A 21,934-nucleotide genomic window follows, 5' to 3' on the forward strand; every position below is an offset into this window, starting at 1 on the left:
GCGGGGCGCAGGCGCGGTGCCCTGCGCGCAGGCGCGGTCCGTTCTTCCTGGGGCCCGGCGGCGGCAGGCGCGCGGCGGGCTGGCGGTGACCGGCCCCGCGGCAGGTACCGGGGCCGGGGCGGGGAGCGCGGGCCTTGGCGGGCGGGGGGGACGGCTGGGGCCCCGCGCTAGGCCCCGGGGGTGCGCTCCTCGTCCGGGGGAGGGCCAGGCCTGGCCCGGCCCGGCTTGGCTTGGCCCGGCCTGGCCCGGCGGGAGGCTGAGGCGGGCGGGGGGCTCGGGCGGGGCCGGGCCGGGCCGCGGCAGCGGGAGAGGTGTGCCTCAGGGGAGGACGCGCCGCGCGTGGGGCTCCCTGCTTGCCGCGACAGCCACCCTGCCGCCTCCTGCAGCCCTGCCGCGGCCAGCGGTACCGGGCGCTTGGCAAAGCCAGCCCGCCTGCGCTTTCATCTACGGGAATGAATTTTATCTTTATTTTGTGTGCCGTGATAGCCGCTAAATCTCTGGACAAACAATAGCCGACGGAAGGTCTTTGAGTGCTTTACGGTTTCTTGCATTATTACTGTATTTTGGCCACCGAAACGTTGGTCTTTGGGCAGGAGCCGCGAAGGGACCAGGCCAGCGCCGGCGGTGCAGCTCTGCCCCGGGAACTTCCAAGCAGCCGCTTATCAGGGCTGCGACGTGTTGTTCGTAGAGCAGGGAGGGATGTAAGACGACGCTTGAAATTCCTTGGTGCTGCCCGTTTGTATTTTTTCCTAGATGTTTTCCATTAGTTCATTCATATTTATAAGCACCAGTATTGTATGCAATAAACGCATAATTGAAACAGGCTAAATAATATATGTTGACATAAATTATTTAAAGCTGGTGCGTGTAGTTATCTGATATACTTATTTAGTTATTTAGCCTGCGTGATGTAAAAACTCCCGGAATTAAGTTACTCTGTTGTGGTTGGATGTGCATCAGCTTCGTGTCCGCAGCTCTGTGGACTGATGGGCGTTCGTTTGGCACCAGACAGGGTCGATTGCGTCGGCTGTTTTTAAAAGCCATCTGTAACCTTCAGTTACCGTAAGAGTTTGGATGTGCCGTGGTTCCCTGGGGGTGTTCTAGAACGCCCTTGGTGGGAAGGGAACTGTCAGACTTAGTTTCCGCTGGAAACGTTGTGCGCGGAGGTGATCCAGTACTGCTTCTCCTTCTTTCTTTTTTTCCCTCCCCCTAATCTGAAGACAGCTAGATTTGGGGGAGTTGGTTTTTAAACTGGAATACATCTTCTGAATCAGCTAGAGCGGGAAAACATCTGTCAAATATCAGAATAAGTTTAGGTCATAAATTATTGCATGTTTAAAAACAATTGCATTAGCTTTCTCAAATTTTAGAGCTGTAAACATCCTTGAAACTATTTTTTTCAAGTGTGGGAGCTGCTGTTTGCATAACGCACTCCTCTCATGCCTTGATTTTGTAATCTTTACAGAAGTAAGCTCTGAATGGTAGCAGCTGTTTTTAATGATGCAGATCTCTTCTGTATGTTGCACTAGAGTAAAGGCATACTGATACTGCTTTGCTATTTAATGTCTTAACTTATAAATTATGTTTACTCTCAAAATCAATATTGAAGACGTGTCTCCAACGCTCAATAAAGAAACCAGCTTTTGATGGAGGCTTTCTAGAGCGGCCCAAGATGGGAGGAAGAACTGGCCATTAATGAAATAAACCACTCATCTTACACAAGCATCCTCTTTTCCTGTAGAACAAAAGCAGTATAGTGCTCCGTGTAGTCACATCGTGTTTGTGTGACTTTATATGGTAGCTGTTCATAAAAATGAACAGTTCATGCCATTTAAAAGTTACAAAATTATGAATTGTTTACCTTACAGGAAAGAATTTATATGTATTTATATGATTGCCAGATGATGTATACAATGGAGAATAGAAGTAATTACTTTTAAAAAACAGTTATTAGAAAACTTGCCGAGTAGACCACGTGGACCTTTTAACATTACGCCAAAGTTACTTAGCTTGGTGAACTCCTAGGAAAACATGAACTGTTATCTCACACGTTGAAGCTGCTGAAGATAGGGTATAGATATTTTTCCTTTCTGTCAGCTTTTTTCCCCAACTTTATTATTGGTGGCTTATTGATGTATTTGCTCAAGTGAAAGCAAGCGGTCTGTTTGTTCTCCTTTCAGGCTTTCAGTGAGTAAGAATTCTGGAGATACAGAGTGGGAACCTCTTTTTTTTTTTTTAAAATGCAAAAGTTGCTTGCTGTCATCTCTGAGGAGAACCGAAGGGAAATGGGAGTGGCAGTTGCACTTGACCGCATTTGAGGATGATGGTCTCGCACTGTTCTTCATCCAAAATATTTTCACAGCTAAGAGCTATTGTATTCTACATGAGTATTGTATTACCTAGAGTCCGTTAGCCATTAGGATCTAGCTTGAATGTGGAGAAGGTTGAGTTGGGTGCCTTACGCCCGGGCTTCAGGCGGTGACGGCCGGGATCGCTGAGGCCGAGCGCTGTCTGGCAGAGCAGCACGCAGCCAGGTTAGGCTGGACTGGCGTTGGCGGAGGAGGGCAGGGCTGGGCAGCAGCCTTTGGCAGGAAGATCAAAATGAAGAGTGGGAGGAAGGTGGCTTCTGTCCTGAGGGGCGGGAGGAACCCCTGAGCTGTGTGTGGGAGCGAGCGACTGCATGTGGGGGGCTAGCCTGAATGCTTTTTGCAGCCCTCTGATGCTGGTTGGTTTATATAGGCATCGTTAATATGGACCGAGTCTAGTGCTGATAGTATTTCTGTTCTTTTCAAAGTTACCGCTTAAACCAGTTCAGCTAGGCACTGAGGGTACATTTTAACGTATATTTATTTTGCAAAGAAGCTACTGATTTGTACTGAGTAGGAGAATTGAATAAATTTGAACACAATTCTTTATTTGGAATAAACTTCCGCTAGACTCATATAGGAAGACTCTATTTGTTCACTTTTATACCTCAACAGCTACTTGTGATAGTTTTTTAGAAAAACCACAATGATTTGCATGTGCAGATGTTAAAATGTATGACTGCTATTAACATTTTTTTGATTGTGAGTAAGGCTCATGCGTGAAGCAGATCTAATTGATGAAGGTTTGTGGTGAAATACATGGATGCCTGAAGCACTTGGGAGACTCTTAGCTGGTAATTCACACCCAAGTTCTACTTGAATCTTCACTGCATGAATACGGAATCTTTTTATTTCCACAGGATCCAAACAGCAGTAACCTCAGCTATGGAGAACGCAGATAATACAGAGGAGGAGAAGCCGACTGTAAGCAATGACAGCACAGACAATGGCACTGAAACAGCAACAGAAGAACAGCATATGGACTTCAGTACAGAAATTATGAGTGTAACTGAGATGGAACAATCACCTGACAGTTCCCCTGACTTGAATGAAGAGAACACACAGGAGAGTGAAATTCCAAATATTGAAAGTTTACAGACAACAGATATTGAGGCTTGCTTCCCTCCAGATTTTGACAAGTTCTGGAAAGTAGTAGAGGACAATCCCCAGGATTTCACAGGATGGGTATATCTACTACAGTATGTAGAGCAGGAGGTTAGTACGTGGCCCCTTTTCCCTTAGCCTTCCAGAAATAAACAAAGAAGACCAAAACAGGTCATGGATATTCCAGTGACAAATCTAGAACTGTACATCAGGCTTTCATATATACTGTTTTAAGACAGTTGCCCTTGCCAGTGTTGTCAGCAGAGATCACAAAATAAAAAAAATCATTTTTAAGACAATGTTAAAACAATAGTTGTTTTTAAAATAACGTGAAGTTTTTTTTTAAGGAAAGGATTCATTGCTTTTATTGTCTATTTCTTGCAGAACCACTTACCAGCTGCCAGGAAAGCATTTGACAGGTTTTTCACGCATTATCCATATTGCTATGGATATTGGAAAAAGTATGCAGATCTTGAAAAGCGACATGACAACGTTAAACAGTCTGATGAGGTATGTAGGTAGCTGGGCGCAGCTATTGCCATTGGTCCTGTTAGCCAAATAATGACTAACCTACCGCAAGTCATTTGGCTGCCAGTACCTGCCATGTATGGTCAGGTTTGTAGGGATTTTGTTTGCACTTGTCACGTCTGTGGCATTTGTAGCTAATGTTTTTTCTCTTTGTTGGCAGGTGCGTTAAACCTCTACAGTTTGTCAAGCTTTGCAGTGCAAGCCTCTGTATTACACTGCAGCTTAACAAGTAGGGCAGGGCTTTTCTGTCACTTACATTTATTACTCATTTTCAAAACAATATAGTTGGTTTGCTGGTCACAATTGCTACATCTTATTGCATTTTTGGTCAGACGCTGTCAATGATGCTCTAATGGGTCTGTGCCCTATGGTCTGTACCCCAAAGCCTGCCCACACAACCTGGTCAGAATGCAGGGACCGCTGCGCTTTGAAGATCAAGACTCTGCACGTGGAGATCAGAACATTGCCATGTTCTATCCAACCTCCACCCAAATGGTAATGGTAGATTATTTAAACAAAATTCCAGTAATTAGTATTTCTAAGGTTCACCGGACAACACAGTGTTGCCTCTCTATTAGGACGCCATTAAGTATTTGAAGTACAGTTCATGTTCTCTTCATAGGTTTATCGCAGAGGGCTTCAGGCAATTCCTCTTAGTGTTGATCTTTGGATACATTATATAAACTTCTTAAAGGAGACATTGGACCCTGCCGATCCTGAAACTAACAGTACTATTCGAGGGTAAGTTCAAAGCAGACTAAGTGATACGAGAAGCCCATACATACAGTTGCATAGTAGTGTAATCAGATTAATGTGTTTAAGCTAAGGGGCAAGCTAGTAACAGCCTGCGGTTGCTTTAAGGATTTTTAAGAGATGATGGAGCCAAATTCCATAAGAAGGGGTAGACAATACAAGGGTCAAAAGTTGTGACTTGACAGCTTCAGACAAAATGTTAGGAAATACTTAGTGCAGCACTGGAACAGGTTCCCCATAGAATTTTTGGAATTTAATTCCTTGGAGGTTTTCAGGATATAGCTAGAATGTTGCTGGCAGTGGTCCAGTTAAGAGTAAGAGGTTGGACTAAAGTTTGACCCAAAACCTTAATTGAACTTTAACTGAAGCAGCTTCTAGCTGCATGATTGATGTATAGCTTTTGTGTGTTAAACTGCTAAAGTAATGGTTTTAGAATCTGTACAAGATACAAGTGGTAAAGATTTTGTATTTTCTTAGTATCTTGCGTGTCTGCAAGTGGCTTTTTTTGTTGCCTTTATTTGTTCTGTTGTGGTAGTGGTGGAGGAAAAAAAAGTGAGCGCGAACTTTCTGAAATTCTAGAGATCTTGCTACAGATATCTAGAAAACACTTTGAAGAATTTAAATAGTATAAGCGTGGTTGTGAGTAAATGAGGATGCTTGTAATCTTTAAATAAACAAGAGCCAGGACTTTTCTTCCTTGTTCTGTCACCACATCCAGAAACAACTGTAAAATTATCTCATTTTTCAGAGCCTATGAACATGCAGTCTTAGCTGCTGGGACAGATTTCCGTTCTGACAGACTATGGGAAATGTATATAAACTGGGAAAACGAACAGGGAAACCTAAGGGAAGTTACGTCCATATATGACCGCATCCTTGGAATTCCAACACAACTCTACAGTCATCATTTCCAGAGGTAAAGTGAAAGCAAAGGTTTAGTTAATGCTATGAGTTTCTTAAGCACACGCTAACCTACTTCTGTAAATGTGAAAATGTTCACCCAGAACAAGAGCTTGAAATAGTTACTGAGTTTTATGTACTTATTAACTTATTTATGTACTCATACAGTTTGACTGATTGTTTTAAAGTACTGGTACACATTTTAGGAATTAGGTTTTAGATAAATTGACAAATTCTGCTGTGGAATAAAGGCCAGCCTTGGAATTGTGAGGAAGAAGAGAGGGTGTCTTTGAAAAATCAGAATGAGCAGTTTTGAACTTTAATTCCTCATGCAATGCTCATGTGTGGTGAAACAATAATTTAATTGACTAACGAGAAATACTTGGTTAAGTTTTAGATAGTAGAATTCTGCATTAATATGGAGAGGTTAAGAGGGAACCAGAAACCTTAGTTAAATTATGCACCAGTCTTCCCCATAATTTCTACAGATCTTTCGGTTTTGGCAGTAACCTCCTCTAAAACTGATCTTGTCCTTTGACATCAATTTTACATGGCAAGTGGTCTGTCTTTGCCACTGAAGATCATCATCCTTTCATTTCTCTTTGAAATGCGAAGCTTTTGAAGTCTGATAGATGGTAGAAGTTGCATTTTGTCTGTATGCTCCAGAAGTTGCATTCTCAGTGTTGCTCTAGATCGATAAAGTAATGCAGAACCCCACTAGGATTTATTATTGTGCTCTGGTTATGCAGAGTATTGCAACATAAAACATCGAATTTGTGTTGACTTGTTTGTAACTATTCTTAGGTTTAAAGAACATATACAGAACAACTTGCCTCGAGACCTTCTGACTACTGAGCAGTTTGTTCAGCTGCGCAGGGAGCTAGCATCTGTGAACGGCCACAGTGGGGAGGATGCGCAACCCGGAGACGACCTGCCCTCTGGTACTGAAGATATAACTGACCCTGCCAAGGTACATACGCAGAGGGTATTTGTTGGCGTTTCTTGCCTTGCTCTGGGGCTGAAAGACGAGTTTATTTGCAGACGAGTTAGTGTATCTGTAGCTGAGGTGTTCCCATAGTTCTCTTGCATATCCTTGTTCTTTGGCTCATGTGGTAACGGCTTTTGTCTACAGGACATACCTTTCCAGTGTTTTCATAGGTATTAAAGAAATGGAGTTAAAAAATTAAAGAAGTGATGTACAGAACTTTAGGAATGAATATTAATTATTCCAGTTAACAGGTTAGGAACTGTAGTCTAAGAAAGCTCTTCATCAGCAATGGTCTGTGCAGGTTCATAGCCTTCAAAGGCATATGAAAACTTGGAGCCGTCCAAGGGAATTGCTAACTGTGAAAATGTGCACGTACTGAAACCGGGTTTGACGTGGATCCAAATTAATCTTTAATTTCGATCATCTTTAACGTAAGAGCAAAACTTCAGGTAGAAAACCAATTCAGTTGGGTTGCACTAAGGGCCAAGGCACCATCAGGGCAGCATCCCATCTCTTCCCCTGGCTGTTCAGGGTAACATTTAATGCATCTGTGATACTGTTGATTTATGTATATTACTGTCATCATAAAACGCATTTACAAAGGTGATGCGGTGTCTACCTATGTTACATTTTTAAAAATTATGTTCTAGCTAATCACTGAGATAGAAAACATGAGGCACAGAATCATTGAGATTCATCAGGAAATGTTTAACCACAATGAACATGAAGTCAGTAAGAGGTGGACGTTTGAAGAAGCGGTAAGTTTGTTTTTTCTATGTAAGGCAGCATGCACAAGAGTTTTGAACATAAGACTGGGAGCTAGGAATTGTGAGTAACAGTTAGGCCTTACAATTTAAACTGTTGTAGGGCTTTGAACAAAGATCAAGTTTCACTTCTCTGCCATTTTTCTTGTGAAAAGGCAACTTTTGAGGTCAACTCTGTCATCTGACGATTTAAAAATCTTTAAGCAGTATTTGGAGAGGGGCAAGATGGTGTATTGTTTACTAAGTCTTTAAATATACATGCATAAAATGCTATGTAAGTTAGTACTGCCTTATGCATGTGAGGCATTGCAAAATAATAAGGGAATGAAGGTAATTCTGATTGAAAAGGTAAGCCTATCCTAAAAGGAGAACGAAATTTGTATGGTTTTGTATTTTAACATTACACTCTTAAACCTGAAATCAGTTAACTTTTGTTTTCCAAAAGTAGCCATCATAACATGCAGGTCCTATGTATAATGTATTAAAAGTAATTAATTAAACTAATCATTTGATCACTGCAAATATACGACGACTTCTGTGTAGCATTAAGTTTGGTTACTTTTGAAAAAACAACCCGCGTCTTTAATTCTCAGTCTTTTTTTTTTTTTTTTTTTTTTTCTTCCTTCCTGGCAAATACCATGTTGCATAACATGGTTCTTGTTTTAAATTTACTTTCTTTTTATGAAGTACATTGTATCAAACAGTTGGGACAGATTTTCAGAGACTCTTCAATGGGTTACGTGATGTCAGAACTGGTATGTTGCTTATTGCACTTTGTTGGACTAGGCCAGATACCTTGTAAGCCTAAGGCACTCGAAAACAGAGCACATAGCCAGTCCTAGCGCCGTAGACTAGAACATGGTCTAACTCAGGTGGGTTACCCTTTCTGAAGTGCTGGTACCAGTCCTACACCTTGCAGGGTCACTTTTGTACCAGTTAACCTGTCGCAGAAGGAAAGAGAGCATACGAAGCATGTCACTAGAGTAGGTGAAGCTCAGTTATGCTGATGTATTGTGGAAAACGTTGTGTTACGTGAGTATAAGTATTCTTGGCTCAGGAAACCTTAAGCTACAAATTATTGAAACTTGGAGAGTGCTAGAAGGGTGGGCATGCTGCAGAAAATGTGTAAGAAGCAGGCTGTCCTCTCTTGTTCCTGGCCAGAATCAATACTTTTTCTACCAAGAGAGTATATCTGCTCAGTAGATACCAACGTGTTGGATCTATGAGGAGTTTGAAATATAAAGTTAAACAGTCTTTATAACGGACAGAAATGAGGTGGGTAGGCAACAGATGTCACATAAGTGAAGGAGATCACTTAGACCTGTTTTACTGTTATTTTAGCTGGAACAGTGCACCTGTGAATTTGTCAAAATGGAAAAAGAGTATTGGGTTCCGTAGTAGAGTTCAGTGAGGAGCACGAAGGGGGTGATTGGCTTTAAATTTCAGGTGGCCTTGAAGAGTTGACTGTTATTTCTTAATTACTGTAAGTTCTTTATCCATTTGTATGTATTTGTATCTGAGATGGAATTGCAGTACAGGAGAGAAATAATCAGGTAAAATTAAAGATGAAGGAGAGAAAAAGCAAAAGATCTCTGGAAGGATGCTGTGCTACGTTTGGCTCAAAGCAATGTTTAAATTGTCCGTGCTGAACTCTGTTCCATCCAGCTCCTCCTGTAGTCGTCAATAAAAATGCAATCTTGCTAGCTCTTCGATTAATCAGCTTAATATAAATATTTAATACGAAGTTCAATTCAGTGCTCTGTCTTTCCTTTTCATGATTCTCAACTAAACTTTGAATTTCATTTGTAGGATATGCACTAGTACAACAGTAAGTGCTTTAGTTGTGTGTATGAATGTGGACAATATTCGTGGTTGTTTATAATGTCATTGTTACGTTGTGACCGCAGGTTTGCACGGGAGTAACTGCATTGAATTCTTAGCTTCTGTAAACGCTTGCACTTGAAAAAGCTTTCTAGAAAAACAAGTTACTAGCCTAGAATGTAATTGTCAGCAAAATCTCTTGATCAATACTTGGGTAACGGCAGCAGACTTATTTGAATAGATAATGACATAATCATTCTGAAGTCCTGTTTATTTAGATGGCATTATTTGAATGGTGTGTGGCTGTTTATTTTTTTCTAAGCAACTTGGTGGTATGCTTATTAGTCACAAGTTGCGATACTGTGACTTTTGCAGATAAAGAGGCCTTACTTTCATGTCAAACCTCTGGAGAAAATTCAGCTGAAAAACTGGAAAGAGTACTTAGAATTTGAGATAGAAAATGGCACTCATGAACGAGTTGTGGTCCTCTTTGAAAGATGTGTTATTTCATGTGCCCTCTATGAGGACTTCTGGATTAAGGTAAGGGAAGTGGTTTACCACCTCTCTCCTACTGATTGCATACATTGATCTAGTGACTAACCTTTTGTACTCTTGTGGAATGTTGTTCATATATATCTGTTGCATTAGGAGATGGTCTGCTTGCAACCAGATTTGACTGCTGCATATGCCAACTTCGTTGCCTCTCTACGTCCTTCCTTACAGAAACTAGTCTAGTGGTTCAATAAAGGTGCTGAATGGGTTTAAACAAAAGAATTTTATCGTTCTGTCATGTTTTTAAAGACAAATACAAGCTTTAAATTTTTCCATCTCTGCTCTGTTTTCAACTATAGTATGCCAAATACATGGAGAATCATAGTATTGAAGGAGTGAGGCATGTCTACAGCAGGGCTTGCACAATACATCTTCCTAAGAAACCAATGGTTCACATGCTGTGGGCTGCCTTTGAGGAGCAGCAGGGTAAGAGCAACGTTAGTTCTTGCTGGGAGGGATTCTGTTTTTAAGAGGCTGTTGGATGTCTCATATCTTAAAGCATCTTCACCGGTGTTTTAGGCAACATCGATGAAGCAAGAAGAATCTTGAAAACGTTTGAAGAGTGTATTCTAGGGCTAGCAATGATTCGCTTACGAAGAGTAAGCTTAGAACGCAGACATGGAAACATGGAAGAAGCTGAACATCTGCTTGAAGATGCTGTTAGGAATGCCAAATCAATTAGTGAATCGTCGTTTTATGCCATCAAATTAGCTCGGCACCTCTTCAAAGTACAGAAAAATCTTCCAAAGGCAAGAAAAGTGCTGTCAGAAGCCATAGAAATTGACAAAGTATGTGTTCCCTCTTTGCTGTATTAAATAAAAAAAAAAGATCCTATTTTTCTCTCTTTCTGAACCATTTTTTTAAAAATATGGCAACTATGATGACAGGAATTGTAACTGTATGTAGTGTTTAATTACTACATGGAGACAGCAGTCCCTCTAAACTGATGTTGCCGTATTTGCAGCTTGCAAATCTGGAAGCTTGCAAATTTTTCTCATCAGAAGCACAGTGTGCTTCATACCTGCATTTTTCCTTTTTAGAATCTTAAATATTATAGGCGTGTTCACATCTCAAGGTGAACAAAATTGATCGTGTAGGCAGTACTCGTAGATCGTTTTGTATAACCACAGAAATATCTGGCACTCCAAATACTTTTAGCTTACTATTAGCAAAATGTGACATCTGGTTTTGTAGTGTTAGATCACTTCTAATCTATTTGTGAAACAAACCAGGTCAAAGGTGACCAGTGTAAAAAGAAAATCTTTTTATTGACTATTCTAGCATGTATTTATGATGTAAATGTTCTAGTATGCATCCAGTAGACATACATTCAGCGTCAAAAACCTAACATGACCTAAGATGTACAAATTCTAATGCATCTTTTGAACAGGAAAATACGAAACTGTATCTCAACTTACTTGAAATGGAGTACAGTGGCGATCTCAAGCAAAATGAAGAAAACATCTTGAGCTGTTTTGATAAAGCTGTCAATGGCGCATTGTCTATAAAAATGAGGATTACGTTTTCTCAGCGAAAAGTGGAATTTCTTGAAGATTTTGGTTCTGATGTAAACAAGTAAGATGTAATCTGTGCAATGGCCAAATTAGGGTCACCAAAAGAGTGCTTGTAAAAGTAGTAGGGAAGGGGTAGGGTTAGTGGCATCCATTAAATTTTCTTATGTGCCACCAGTTCTTTGTTGACGGATAGCTGCTTTTCTAAACCAAATTCCTATTTTTAAATAGGAATATATTTTGAGAAAACGATCCCTTTTTTTATGAAATACCTAATGCCTCATAGAGCAAAATTATGCTGCCCATAACTTCATACTGTAGTTTTCTCTTGCTGAGTCTTGTGAAGGAGGATGTTCCTCAAAGTGAACGTCAAGTGTTTTGTGACACAGGTATAATTTGATACTCCATACCCTGTGAGCTGCTGCTTGAGGTTTCCAAAACCGCATTGATTTGATTTCTCTGTGTTCAGAAGTATTAACAATGCTGTATACTTATGTGAGAGGATCAGATACTAGAAGCGCAACTGTTTAATTAAGTATTAGATATACTTTTTTACTTGATTATATTAGATACACTTTTTATACTTAATTCTCTATTGTAAAAAAAGCTCTTGTTTTTATTTACATCTTGCAGCTAAGTAACTTGGAAGGACTAACCATGAGTTAGTTTTTCTGCTTTGTGTGTTTTTTAACAATAGCTGTCCTTAATTTCTGCTGATTCTAACTTGTGTGGCAGCCAAGAATTGCAAGTTTGGGATCCTAGATAGACCAAACAAAATGAAGTTTCCAGTTCGCAAATAATAGTAGAGCACAGAATAGTACAAGAAACGGTTTTCACAAAGAGCAATATTGACAGAAGAAGCGGTTTTCATGTGGTACCTTGTAAACTGTGGTATGCAGCAGATGAAATGATATTTAGCTATTCCTGGGAATTTTAGTTAGGACTCTTTTGTGCTGCATTAAATATGCCTATTCTTCTCATGTTGTTTGGGAAAAGGCTGTAAGGTGCTACTTTGGAATTCTTATAATTTTGTTTGATACTCATTTCCAGTATTTAAAGAAATGTTGATTCCTAAATATCAGTGCTGGTATGGATGGCATCAACACGCAGCTGAGGGAATGCTATCACTGGAAGGAGCAGCTGTATCACAAAAAAGTTTTAGAAAACTTTTGTAAAGAAACTTTATAGAACAAGTGCATGAATTGTGATAAAATTTGAGCAAGTTGGGAATTTCTGAGCTCACAGAAAATTTTTCACTACGCATTGTGGAATCCCCCTTCAAATTAAGTTTTTTGGCTTTCTCATCTTCATGGTGGATCACTGATTAAAATTTGATTATGATTGAGTTTGTTTTAGAACATTTTTGTATTTTTACAGTTTGAAGTAGACATTTTAAAATGGGTGCTTGTGTGTTTAAAATGTTGACGTGAAAATGGTGAGCAAAGCTTTATTTCTTTTTGTCTTCTTCAGGCTTTTGGATGCCTATGATGAACACCAAGCACTTCTGAAGGAGCAGGATTCTTTAAAAAGGAGAGCAGAGAACGGGTAGGAAGTCTGTTCACCTGAGGGTATAAACTACCTTGGTAGATGATGCACTGTGGGGTAGCTGGAACACGTGCTATGCTGAACTACAGCTGATACAAAGCACTTTGGAAATGCTTTAAAAATAGTTCAGAGAACAGTCTCAGAGGCTATTTTTTGTTTTGTTTAATCTATGAATGTATATACATATGTTTTTCAGCTTTAAACCTACTGCTTGCAAGAACAAAATCAATGTTTTTTTAACAACTTAAAGTATATATTAAATAGGGCTATACTGTTGTCTAAAATATTTGGAGACGGATTTATTGGAAAATAACTTTTTGAATTACGTATCTCAGAAAAATTAAACAGTACTGATAAAAATAACTCAGTCTCTAAGCAGAAACATGCTTTTGCTGTCTCAGTTTGAGCACCAGAACAATTTAAAAACCAGACTATTGTTCAGAAGCACAATATACTACTGTCTTTCTCTAGATCAAATTCTGTTCCCCTGTTTGGACAGGGCAGCAAGTTTGAAAATATTACTTACCCTTATCCGTTATAACATCTCTCACATGGAGACATGCTCAGAATTTGATCTCGGATACCATTTACCAGCAAATGTTAACTTTGCAGATCAGAGGAGCCGGACGAAAAGAAAATGCTCACAGATGACCCAACTTTGGCATCAGCACAGATGATGGATGGAGACATGCAAGTCAATCAGGCAGCGTATAACTACAATGCCTGGTATCAGGTAGGGGTGTGCTTTGGTTCCTTGGTTTAACACGCGCATTCTGAACATACCCACGTTGTGGTTTTCCCAGTGACGTTTCTCTATGGCCCAGTGTCAGTTTGCGAGGAAAGTTTGGAGTAAAAAGTTAGCTCTTGTTTTTGTTGATTCCTCTTTGGGCTATTATGCAAGTGTAAAATATCTCTCTCTAGTGTGCAGTTTGGTGGCTAGTTCTTCTCGTGGAGGGAAGTGTGACAGCAGTTGAGGATGTTGCTGGCTAAGGGCAGTAGATCTGTTCTGTGCTGAAGTGTTTTGCCCAGGAGAGTCGCCTTGGGATGCCAATTTACTGTGCATTTTGATAGTTACTTTCTCCAACTAGTAGTTCCTGTAACGTCTCAGTATGGGTTCTACTGCACTGGTACGTAGTGCATGCAAAACCAGTCTGTTCAATAGTTTGTCTTTCGGGGCTACTCTTGCATGGCATTTCATTTTGTCCCCTGTAGGGTCTTAAAGAGTGAATCAGTAATACCGTACCTTGGTTTCCTCTTCCTGCTTGTGGCAGCAGCAACCTGCAGCACATGCTCTGCTTGCTCCTAGACTCATAGTCCGTTTTGTGTTCTGACTTGTCCAAGGGGTGGGCTGTAAAGTCAGAGCTTCACCCCTGCCTTTATGGACGAGATCAATACTGGTAAAGGTGGGTACTGCTGCTGCCCCCTCAGCTGGGATGAGAGTTGCTACTGCAGGCTTGGAGTGCTTATTCTTCCGAGTTGTGAGTCGTAGAGGGTCCAACTGAGGCTTTTGCTGAAGCAGTTTAATGACAACTCTTGCTTAGACTGTAAGGAGCCTACCAAGCCAGTGAGAACAGTGTGTGCAGATGGGACACTAACCAGCCGCTACGTAACTGTGCTTTAGAATTGCCTGCATCAAGGTCAATTCTTTCCACAGTCAGGCAGTGAAAGGTGTCCCACCCAGTGGGGGGAAACTCTGCTCAGCACTAGGCCAAAATGCCCCAAGTTTTCAGACACAGAACCCTGGGAGTAGCAGGGTTGATGAAGATCTCAGTCCCGTGGTTGACATGGTAACTCCATCACTGTCTGCCTTCTGTGCTTGAGAACAGCAGACAGAAACACTCTGCGAGGGAATGGAGGCGTTTGTTCATGCTACCCCAAGAACGTTACGCTGCTGAATACCTACCTAGGCTCAGCTGGGGTAGCAGGGGTACAGCTGGTTGCGGCAAGACCATGGGAGCTGTCTCGGTGATGGTCTCTGCTAGCCGCAAACGGATGGCTTCGAAGGGAGCAGTGTTAGGGCCCTTGAGCTGTCTGCCTTGGCTCTCCCATCTTCTGGGGTGTGCTGCAGTAGTGGACATGGAGCTACAACGCAGACAACTTATGCTTCCGTTACCTTCTGCTCCCTCCCATTTTTCCTCCCTCCTACGAGATTCTGTTGAAAGGGAAGTGATGAGGAGCCATAGAGCAGGCACCAAAGAGGGGCTCCGAGGAGCAAGAGCAAACCTCTGACCTGTCCTATTTGAAGATTTACCACATGCATGTTTGTTAAGCGACTGAAAACATGACAGGCAACAGTACCAGCCTCCGCGCTGACCCTTGGTACAAACTGACCCTGGACTTGCAACTGAACCACACTTCAGTTCTAGCTCCATAAGCAAGCTGACTTCCAGTGGATCTTTAGGGTGGTTCGGAGTCTGTGAGCCTTGCACTGCAGAGAACACCCTCCCTTGTTCCACCCTGTGTACCAGGCTGAGGTACGGGCTGCACCCAAAGCCTCGGTAAAGAGGTACTGAGACCTGAACCTCCTGGGTGTGGCGCGGTGCGTTGACACTGGCACAGCCGTGCTGGCCGCTCTGTTCAGAACTGTTAAAATTACAAAAGGGTGAACCTCCCCGTGCCCTTCTGGAACGATAGCTAGCTTACCACCAGGTATCCTTTGTGGAGCATGGGCAGTCTGACTTACGTTACTATGTTCGGTTTTTTTTCCTAGTACAATTACCAGAACGCATGGAACTATGGACAGTATTATCATCCAACTTGATCCGAAGAGTGAGTGAAGTTCACTGTGCTGCCGTTTCAACAAAGATGGAATAAAAAAAATATATTTTTCTAAATTAGGGATGTGAAAGAACTGTTGTAATACCTGCTTTTTGGTCTTTTGCATGTGAAATGAGCTGATGTTCACAGGGTATGTGTGAAGCAAGATTTGTGTGCTGGTAACTGATAAATGGTATCTCTGTACAATTCTAGTTTATCATAAATGCATTTTTTTTTTTTAATTCCCTGCACTAATTTATGGAGATATCTGGAGAATTTTTTTCAGTCTTGTAATGATTCCATAGACTTAAATCAGCAAAGCTGTCGGTTTTTTTGGTTTTTTTTTCCCAAAGCCGTCCTGCTGACCAGTGTTGGCCACCAACGGCTGCTGCAGGAAACGAGCAGGTTGGGACAGCTGCCAGTTCAGGAGCAAGGCTGAAGGCTGTCCTCTCCTGCGCTGCTCTCCAACCAAAACGCCACGACCTGCTCCATCACGAGATCTTTTCTGTGCCCCGGTGAGCAAACCCCGGACTGCTTTGTTTATGTTGTTACGATTGAAACTCTTCAGATTACGATGGCAGCCTTTGCAAGCTGCGACATGTATTTTCTATTCTACGTGGGGGTCAAAAATTAAAATGCAGTGCAAAATGATGTTGCATTCTTTTTTAAAAAGCACAAACTGTGTTTGGGATGATTTTTGTATTTAGAGTTTTTCATGTACACAGTGTGAGCAAACTTTTTTCATTTTGATCAAAGTGATCATTCCCATTTTTGTAATAAAAGCAAGGAATTCAGTAGTCCTCTGAGCTTTCTTGGATTGCCTCATTTGAGCCAGGAGTAAGAACACCAGAGTCTCAGTTCAACACTTGTTTTGTTCAAACTTCTGTGGCTACAGCACAGGAACACCTCGGGAACGTTTGTGGCACGTACTGTTCTCCTCTAGAAGGGGGTGGGCATCATGCCTGACACTTGTGAGAAATTTAGTGCTTAGAATAGAAATGTAAATGTTTTCCTCTTCTCCTCTTCTAATATCTTAGGTTAACTAAAATTGTTGGGCGAGTGCTGCTGTGAAACTCAGCAGCTACAGAGAAGATAAAGCTGAAAGGGAAACGCGGTGCTGCAGACTTGGGCTAGGTATCGAAGTCAATGCTTTTCAGTTACAGATCACTCAGTACAGCAAGGGACAATAAAAACAGTCGTGGTAGTTCCAGATGGGTCTACTTCTCCTTTAACAGTTTGCTGGAGATCTATGCAATTTCCCCCCACAGTAAGAGAAGTTTTAAGGTGATCATATACACAAAGAAGTGGAGTCACGTGCATGTATAAACTATGTTTTCTTTAGTGGTATGTTACTGTACAGCAGTTGGGGAGCAAGGAAAACAAACTTGATTTCAGTACAAGGCCACAGTTGTAACTATATCCTGAAGTTACAAGAGCAAAACTGCAGTTGTCAGAAGCTTTCTTGATCATAAATGGATTCCCAGCAGCAAAGGAAACTCTTCATTTCACTCGATATCCACCAATTCCACTTCAAAGAAAAGTTTTGCATTTGGTGGAATCCTGTTTGCACAAGTTAAGGAAGCTTTAAAGAGAAAAAAACAAACCACAAACCAACAAAACAACCCCCCCACAGTTAACACCAATCAATGTTAAGTGATTTACCACCTGTTGTCCTGTTTCTCATGTGTCAGTTTTGTATTTCACTACCCGTTTTAACATCTTGGATATATGTGGAACCACAGCTGCTGTCTAACATGAGTTGTCATGAGACGCTGAGTACAGCTCTGCAGATACACCTTTACGGAGACATACTTCTCCGTATTCCCATTCCTCTGAAGGTGAGCAGCTGCGCCCTACCTGAACTGCCTAAGCCTTGTCTCTCTTTTTGGGCCGCAGTCGCTGGTCTTCCTCTGAGAGGGGGTTGGACTGTCCTACTCCACTACAGAGGGAAGAATTTCTAGACAATCCTTTAAAATCATCACGACATAGGATTCGAGCAAGAGAGAACAATCACTTCCCTTCCTCCAGAAGCGCTGGTAAGAAAAGAAACATAAGACACTGCAGGATTCCTCACTCAATCCCACATTTCAGCTGTATCCCAGAACCAGTTCTTCTAGCCAAAATTTAACAGCTGTCCCTACAGCTGCAGCAGGTGACTTTCCTTCCTCCCACCTCCCTACTACACTGGTTAGCATCCCTATCAGTGCTGCAGGAATAAGCATTTGGAAGCAGCTAGAGTAAAAAGCAGGCAGAAAACAATAGCAAGTTTTCCTCTGTCATACTCCCTACACGAGTTTTTCTTCAAAACAAATGGGCAATTTCATCCATCCATTAAGTTCACGGAATTTTTTTATATTTGTTAACATTCTAAGCCTGCTATGAGTAACAAGTGAATGCTCCCCCCCATTATATCCCTGTCCATAAAGCACTTCATTCCAAGCATTTCCAAGTTACTTAATGAGTAACTGACTGTGGAAGGATACTTAGCATCGGGCTGCCCTTTCTTGCCGTATGCCCACTCGGGTTCAATTTCCAGTTGAGCCTTCTCTCCTTTACTCATTGTTAAAAGAGCTTCATCCCACTAAAAAAAAAAAAAAAAAAAAAAATCAAAGCAAAAATAAAGAACCAAAACAAACAACAGAAGAACACAGCAGTCTTACAGAGCTCAAGAAAAAGCACATTTTGTATACTTTTCCAATTTGCTCCTGTGAGTACCTGTGCAATACCACATCATTCTCTCCAGCACGCTCACCCATCCCAGAGCGTATGCTGTGTAGTAGTTTCACATTCTTTTTATTGGTGAAAAGGCTCCCCCTTGGCTGATGTTCCCTGCTCCCACAATAGCCTCTACTGTATTTCACAGTTCGATTCGTGCTTTTATCTTGTGAAGACATCAGCGAACCAATGGAGTAACACGCTCGTTTCAATGTCGTATCCAGTTTCAGAATGCATTTCACAGCAGACCATCACGCACACAGTGCCATGGGGTTTGTCTCTCTCTGCCGCACGTTTCCCTACCATTCTGCAGTATCAGTGGATTAGCATTTGTTAAAGGCCTATGCTTAAAGACTAATTTTACTTCAGTGCTTGTCCCTCTTCAAGGCTGGCTCGCGCTGCCCAAAGCTGGCATTCAGCTTAGCACCGTATCAACGTTTCACAATGAACAGCTGCAGCTCGTGCCTTGTAACTGCCTAAGGAAGATATCTGGCACTCACACACACAGGAGCGCTACGCCAAGAGACTAAAGAAAAACGCAGGCAACGGCTGCTTCTGCAGTGCTGGCCACAAGCCCAGGGACATTTTCCCCTTCCCAGCTCCAATCCCGTCACCCATAAAGGCCTTTTTCCTGCATAGGAAGATTACACTTCTATTGGGTTGGATTGCGTTTGTTTTGTTTTTTAAAGTCAGGTAAGCATAGGACCCTTCTTGCATTCTCACCTTGTGCAGACCACCTCCAATTTCACCATTGGCTCAGCAGCAGCGAGACAGTTAAGCACCTCATTTGCTTTGCACATAAGCAGGTATCTCCCAGACACAGCAAGTTCACCCCGCTGTCTGTGACTTCAAGATGTAAGCAAGCAGATGAGCATGCAGAACACTCAATTCTTCTACTGAGTGCTTTTAGTCTACCTAGATATTTCCCTCACACAGCTTCCACCTCCCCGACTGTAGCACTCTGTGCTGGACAGAGTAGAGGAGTTACAGCATCAAAACTGCAACTCATTTCAGTGCATGACAGCGATTAGAATCTAGAGTTCCAGCATCCAGTTCAGGGCTAACGGATGAACTACACATGAAGAGGCACCGAGGCAAATACCAAAAAGATGCTGAGAGAAAACAGTCTTCTGACAGACTAAAGCACACCGATCGATGGAGCCCCGGGAACCCGATAACCTTGTCTGTTGTGCAAAGCACTAGACAGACAGGCGCAAGAGGCTGTGCTTGTCCTGAGGAACACATCGTTGTTACACTGTTCTCCACAGACTACTCAACGAGAGGAATGATGCTGCAGACGGATGAATGCATCCGTAAAGAATAAATACTACATCCTGCGTGTGTAAATGCTTTCAACTTGCCTTTTTACCTCCACAAGAAACAACAACAGCAGCTCAAAATTCGCACCCCAGCCATAAATCCTGCAGAACGAAAACTTTCTGGGTTCTGAGGAATGGTTTACTTACACCTCTGATTACTTTTCCTACGCCAACTTTGAAACTTAAAGGTTTGGCTGCTTTTTTCTTCTTTGAACCTGAAAGACAGTTTTATGTTCATTTGCTTTAACATCACACCAGCACATACCATACTTCTGTCTAAAATTAGTGTTACAATCATGTTTTATATAAATATCTGTTCTTATAATATTATTTTTAGCCCACTGTCAGGTTTTTAGGGGAAAATTTAGCGTGGTGCACTAAAAACATTAAATGTTCAAGTTGCTAAAGTTGATGAGCATCTTTCAGATACTGATCCAGTGAACCTCAAAGACTCATTTCTGAATTACTGAAGTTGATGGTACAAGCCATAAACACATCAGTGAAGCAAAAAAAGTCAACAGGGAACGTACAACACCATACAACAAGTACAATGACTCACAAACAGTATTCCAGTGACAGCCCTGCTGTTCCTCTCAGTGTTGGACATCACTGCTGGAAAAGCGTTTCTAGTATTGCAGAACTTCATACACCTAAATCCTCTGATCGAAAAATTGTCACAAAAATACCAGCATTCTTCTCCACAGTGGATATGGTACACCAGACTACTTGAAATCACTCTCATTCCAGTGCCTCCATGTTTAAGGGTTTATTACAGAAGCACACCAAGATGCGTCTATTTAGAGACGCTAATTCCACTGTCGGTGCTCGAGTTCCATAGATAGAGGAAGCTCCCTGAGCAGGAACTCGCTTTCCTCAGAAGTAGTTTCAGTACTGATTAAATTCCCGCATTTCACATTATCTATAGCCTGGAGAATGCCAAATGTGAGATCTGGCAAGATGCAGCGGTGTCACTTGACACCAACCAGTCCTAAAATACTGCCCTGCATTCCCTCATGGAAAATCAGGCTCCAGGAGCGGGCTGCAGGGACACCCCCAGTCTGCCAACAACATGATGGCAAAAGCAGTTTGTCAGGACTCCCACCATCCACACCTTCCAGAAGCAAATGCCTGCCCAAGTCTGCTTAATAAGTCCAGCTAATTTGCTCTATGTGCATTTGCAACAAAAGCCAAACAGTATAAATATGACCTTACTTGTTTGAATATTGGTATCGAAGACTGTTCCATCCTGTAGTTTTCCTGTATACCAGCAATGAACAGTGTCCCCTTTCTTCGGAAAGTTGGTTTTATCACCCTTCTTTAAAATTGATTTTGTATACTTTGGCGGCCCCTAAGTTTATAAAAACAGAGTTATGACTGCTGCATTAACTAGTCTCAGACCGACTACACTCAGGATTGAACAACCACTTAGTTCAAGGCACCAAATGAACACATGCAATGTTAGTGAATGGCACGTTTTAAAGTGTTCGTGCGTTATTGCAGTGCTGTAATATTTGGGGAAAATATAGCAGCATAGGTGCAGTTTTCAGCAAAGACAAGCTTAGGGGGAGATGCACAGGGCCCATATTAATTCAAGTTACAGAAGCCGCATAAGGTTTTAAGGCATGGTACAGACACTAGACTTCTTGCTGTAACCAGGTTTTTGAAGACCGGGTTAATTTGGCTGCCCCACGCGATCGCCCAAACCCCGCGAGGCAGGGGTGCCGCACGGACCTCCTCCACGGCCTCCTCGGGCTTCGCCGCTTTCCCCTTGGCCTCCTCCGCCTTTGCGGGCTTCGCCTTCTCCGTCACCTTCTCCGCGCCGTCCGTGCCCTTAAACCGCTGAAGGGAGGCAGAGGGGCGGCAGCCATCAGCCGCCGCCCGACGCCCCCAGCCCGCAGCCCCGCGACCCCGGCCCCGCACCTGCGTGTGGAAGAGCTGCGTGTAGGCCGCGATGAGCTGCTCCTTATTCGCCGTCTTGGCCACGTTCTTCACCTGCCCCAGCAGCTTGTGCTCGGCCAGGAACTGCAAGACACGCCGGTGAGCGGCGGAGGGACCCCCCCCCACCGCCCACCCCTTCACCGCCCTTACCGCCTGGGCTGCGTGCTCCTGAAGGAACTTGATGATATCCTTCTTAGGCAGCGCTTCGCTCCGCAGCTCCTCAGCGCTCCAGGGCTGCGCCGGACCAGCCGTCGCCGCCATTTTCCCGCCCGCCACCACCACCTCCTCCCCCTCCTCTGCCACCGCCTCCTCCTCACGCACCGCCCAGCCTTCCCGTCGGCCCCGCGGAAGGCGCCGCCGGGACGAAGGGGTG

General features: G+C 42.6%; 2 protein-coding genes and 1 non-coding gene across 9 annotated transcripts; 2 read left to right on the forward strand and 1 right to left on the reverse strand.

Moving 5' to 3' along the window:
* The first annotated feature begins 8 nt into the window (after positions 1–8).
* PRPF39 (pre-mRNA processing factor 39) lies at positions 9–16,390 on the forward strand. Of its 7 annotated transcripts, XM_075150669.1 has the most exons (15): positions 9–104; positions 3,227–3,581; positions 3,855–3,980; positions 4,621–4,739; positions 5,500–5,667; positions 6,456–6,621; positions 7,290–7,397; positions 9,600–9,764; positions 10,076–10,202; positions 10,296–10,564; positions 11,167–11,351; positions 12,758–12,832; positions 13,445–13,565; positions 15,543–15,601; positions 15,943–16,240. In XM_075150669.1, exons 2-14 carry the CDS (start codon positions 3,252–3,254, stop codon positions 15,591–15,593), a joined length of 2,010 nt encoding a protein of 669 aa, XP_075006770.1. In that variant the 5' UTR covers positions 9–104; positions 3,227–3,251; the 3' UTR covers positions 15,594–15,601; positions 15,943–16,240. The 7 variants fall into 7 exon arrangements, with proteins under 7 accessions (XP_075006770.1, XP_075006768.1, XP_075006771.1 ...); XM_075150667.1 differs by having other exon boundaries at positions 15,543–16,390; XM_075150670.1 differs by lacking the exons at positions 15,543–15,601; positions 15,943–16,240 and adding an exon at positions 15,121–15,246.
* Positions 10,646–10,731, forward strand: LOC142083315 (small nucleolar RNA SNORD127). The gene has a single exon (XR_012674015.1). It is a non-coding gene; the product is annotated as a small nucleolar RNA SNORD127 (small nucleolar RNA).
* A 516-nt stretch (positions 16,391–16,906) lies between the features above and the next one.
* On the reverse strand, positions 16,907–21,890 carry FKBP3 (FKBP prolyl isomerase 3). The gene is made up of 7 exons (XM_075150675.1): positions 21,712–21,890; positions 21,544–21,645; positions 21,355–21,462; positions 20,836–20,971; positions 19,771–19,838; positions 18,073–18,170; positions 16,907–17,149 (listed from the first exon to the last, which is right to left on the reverse strand). The coding sequence occupies exons 1-7, from the start codon at positions 21,820–21,822 to the stop codon at positions 17,095–17,097; spliced, it is 678 nt and encodes a 225-aa protein (XP_075006776.1). The 5' UTR covers positions 21,823–21,890; the 3' UTR covers positions 16,907–17,094.
* Positions 21,891–21,934: the final 44 nt, after the last annotated feature.

This window comes from Calonectris borealis, chromosome 5, assembly GCF_964195595.1.
Source record: "Calonectris borealis chromosome 5, bCalBor7.hap1.2, whole genome shotgun sequence".
NCBI lineage: Eukaryota > Metazoa > Chordata > Aves > Procellariiformes > Procellariidae > Calonectris > Calonectris borealis.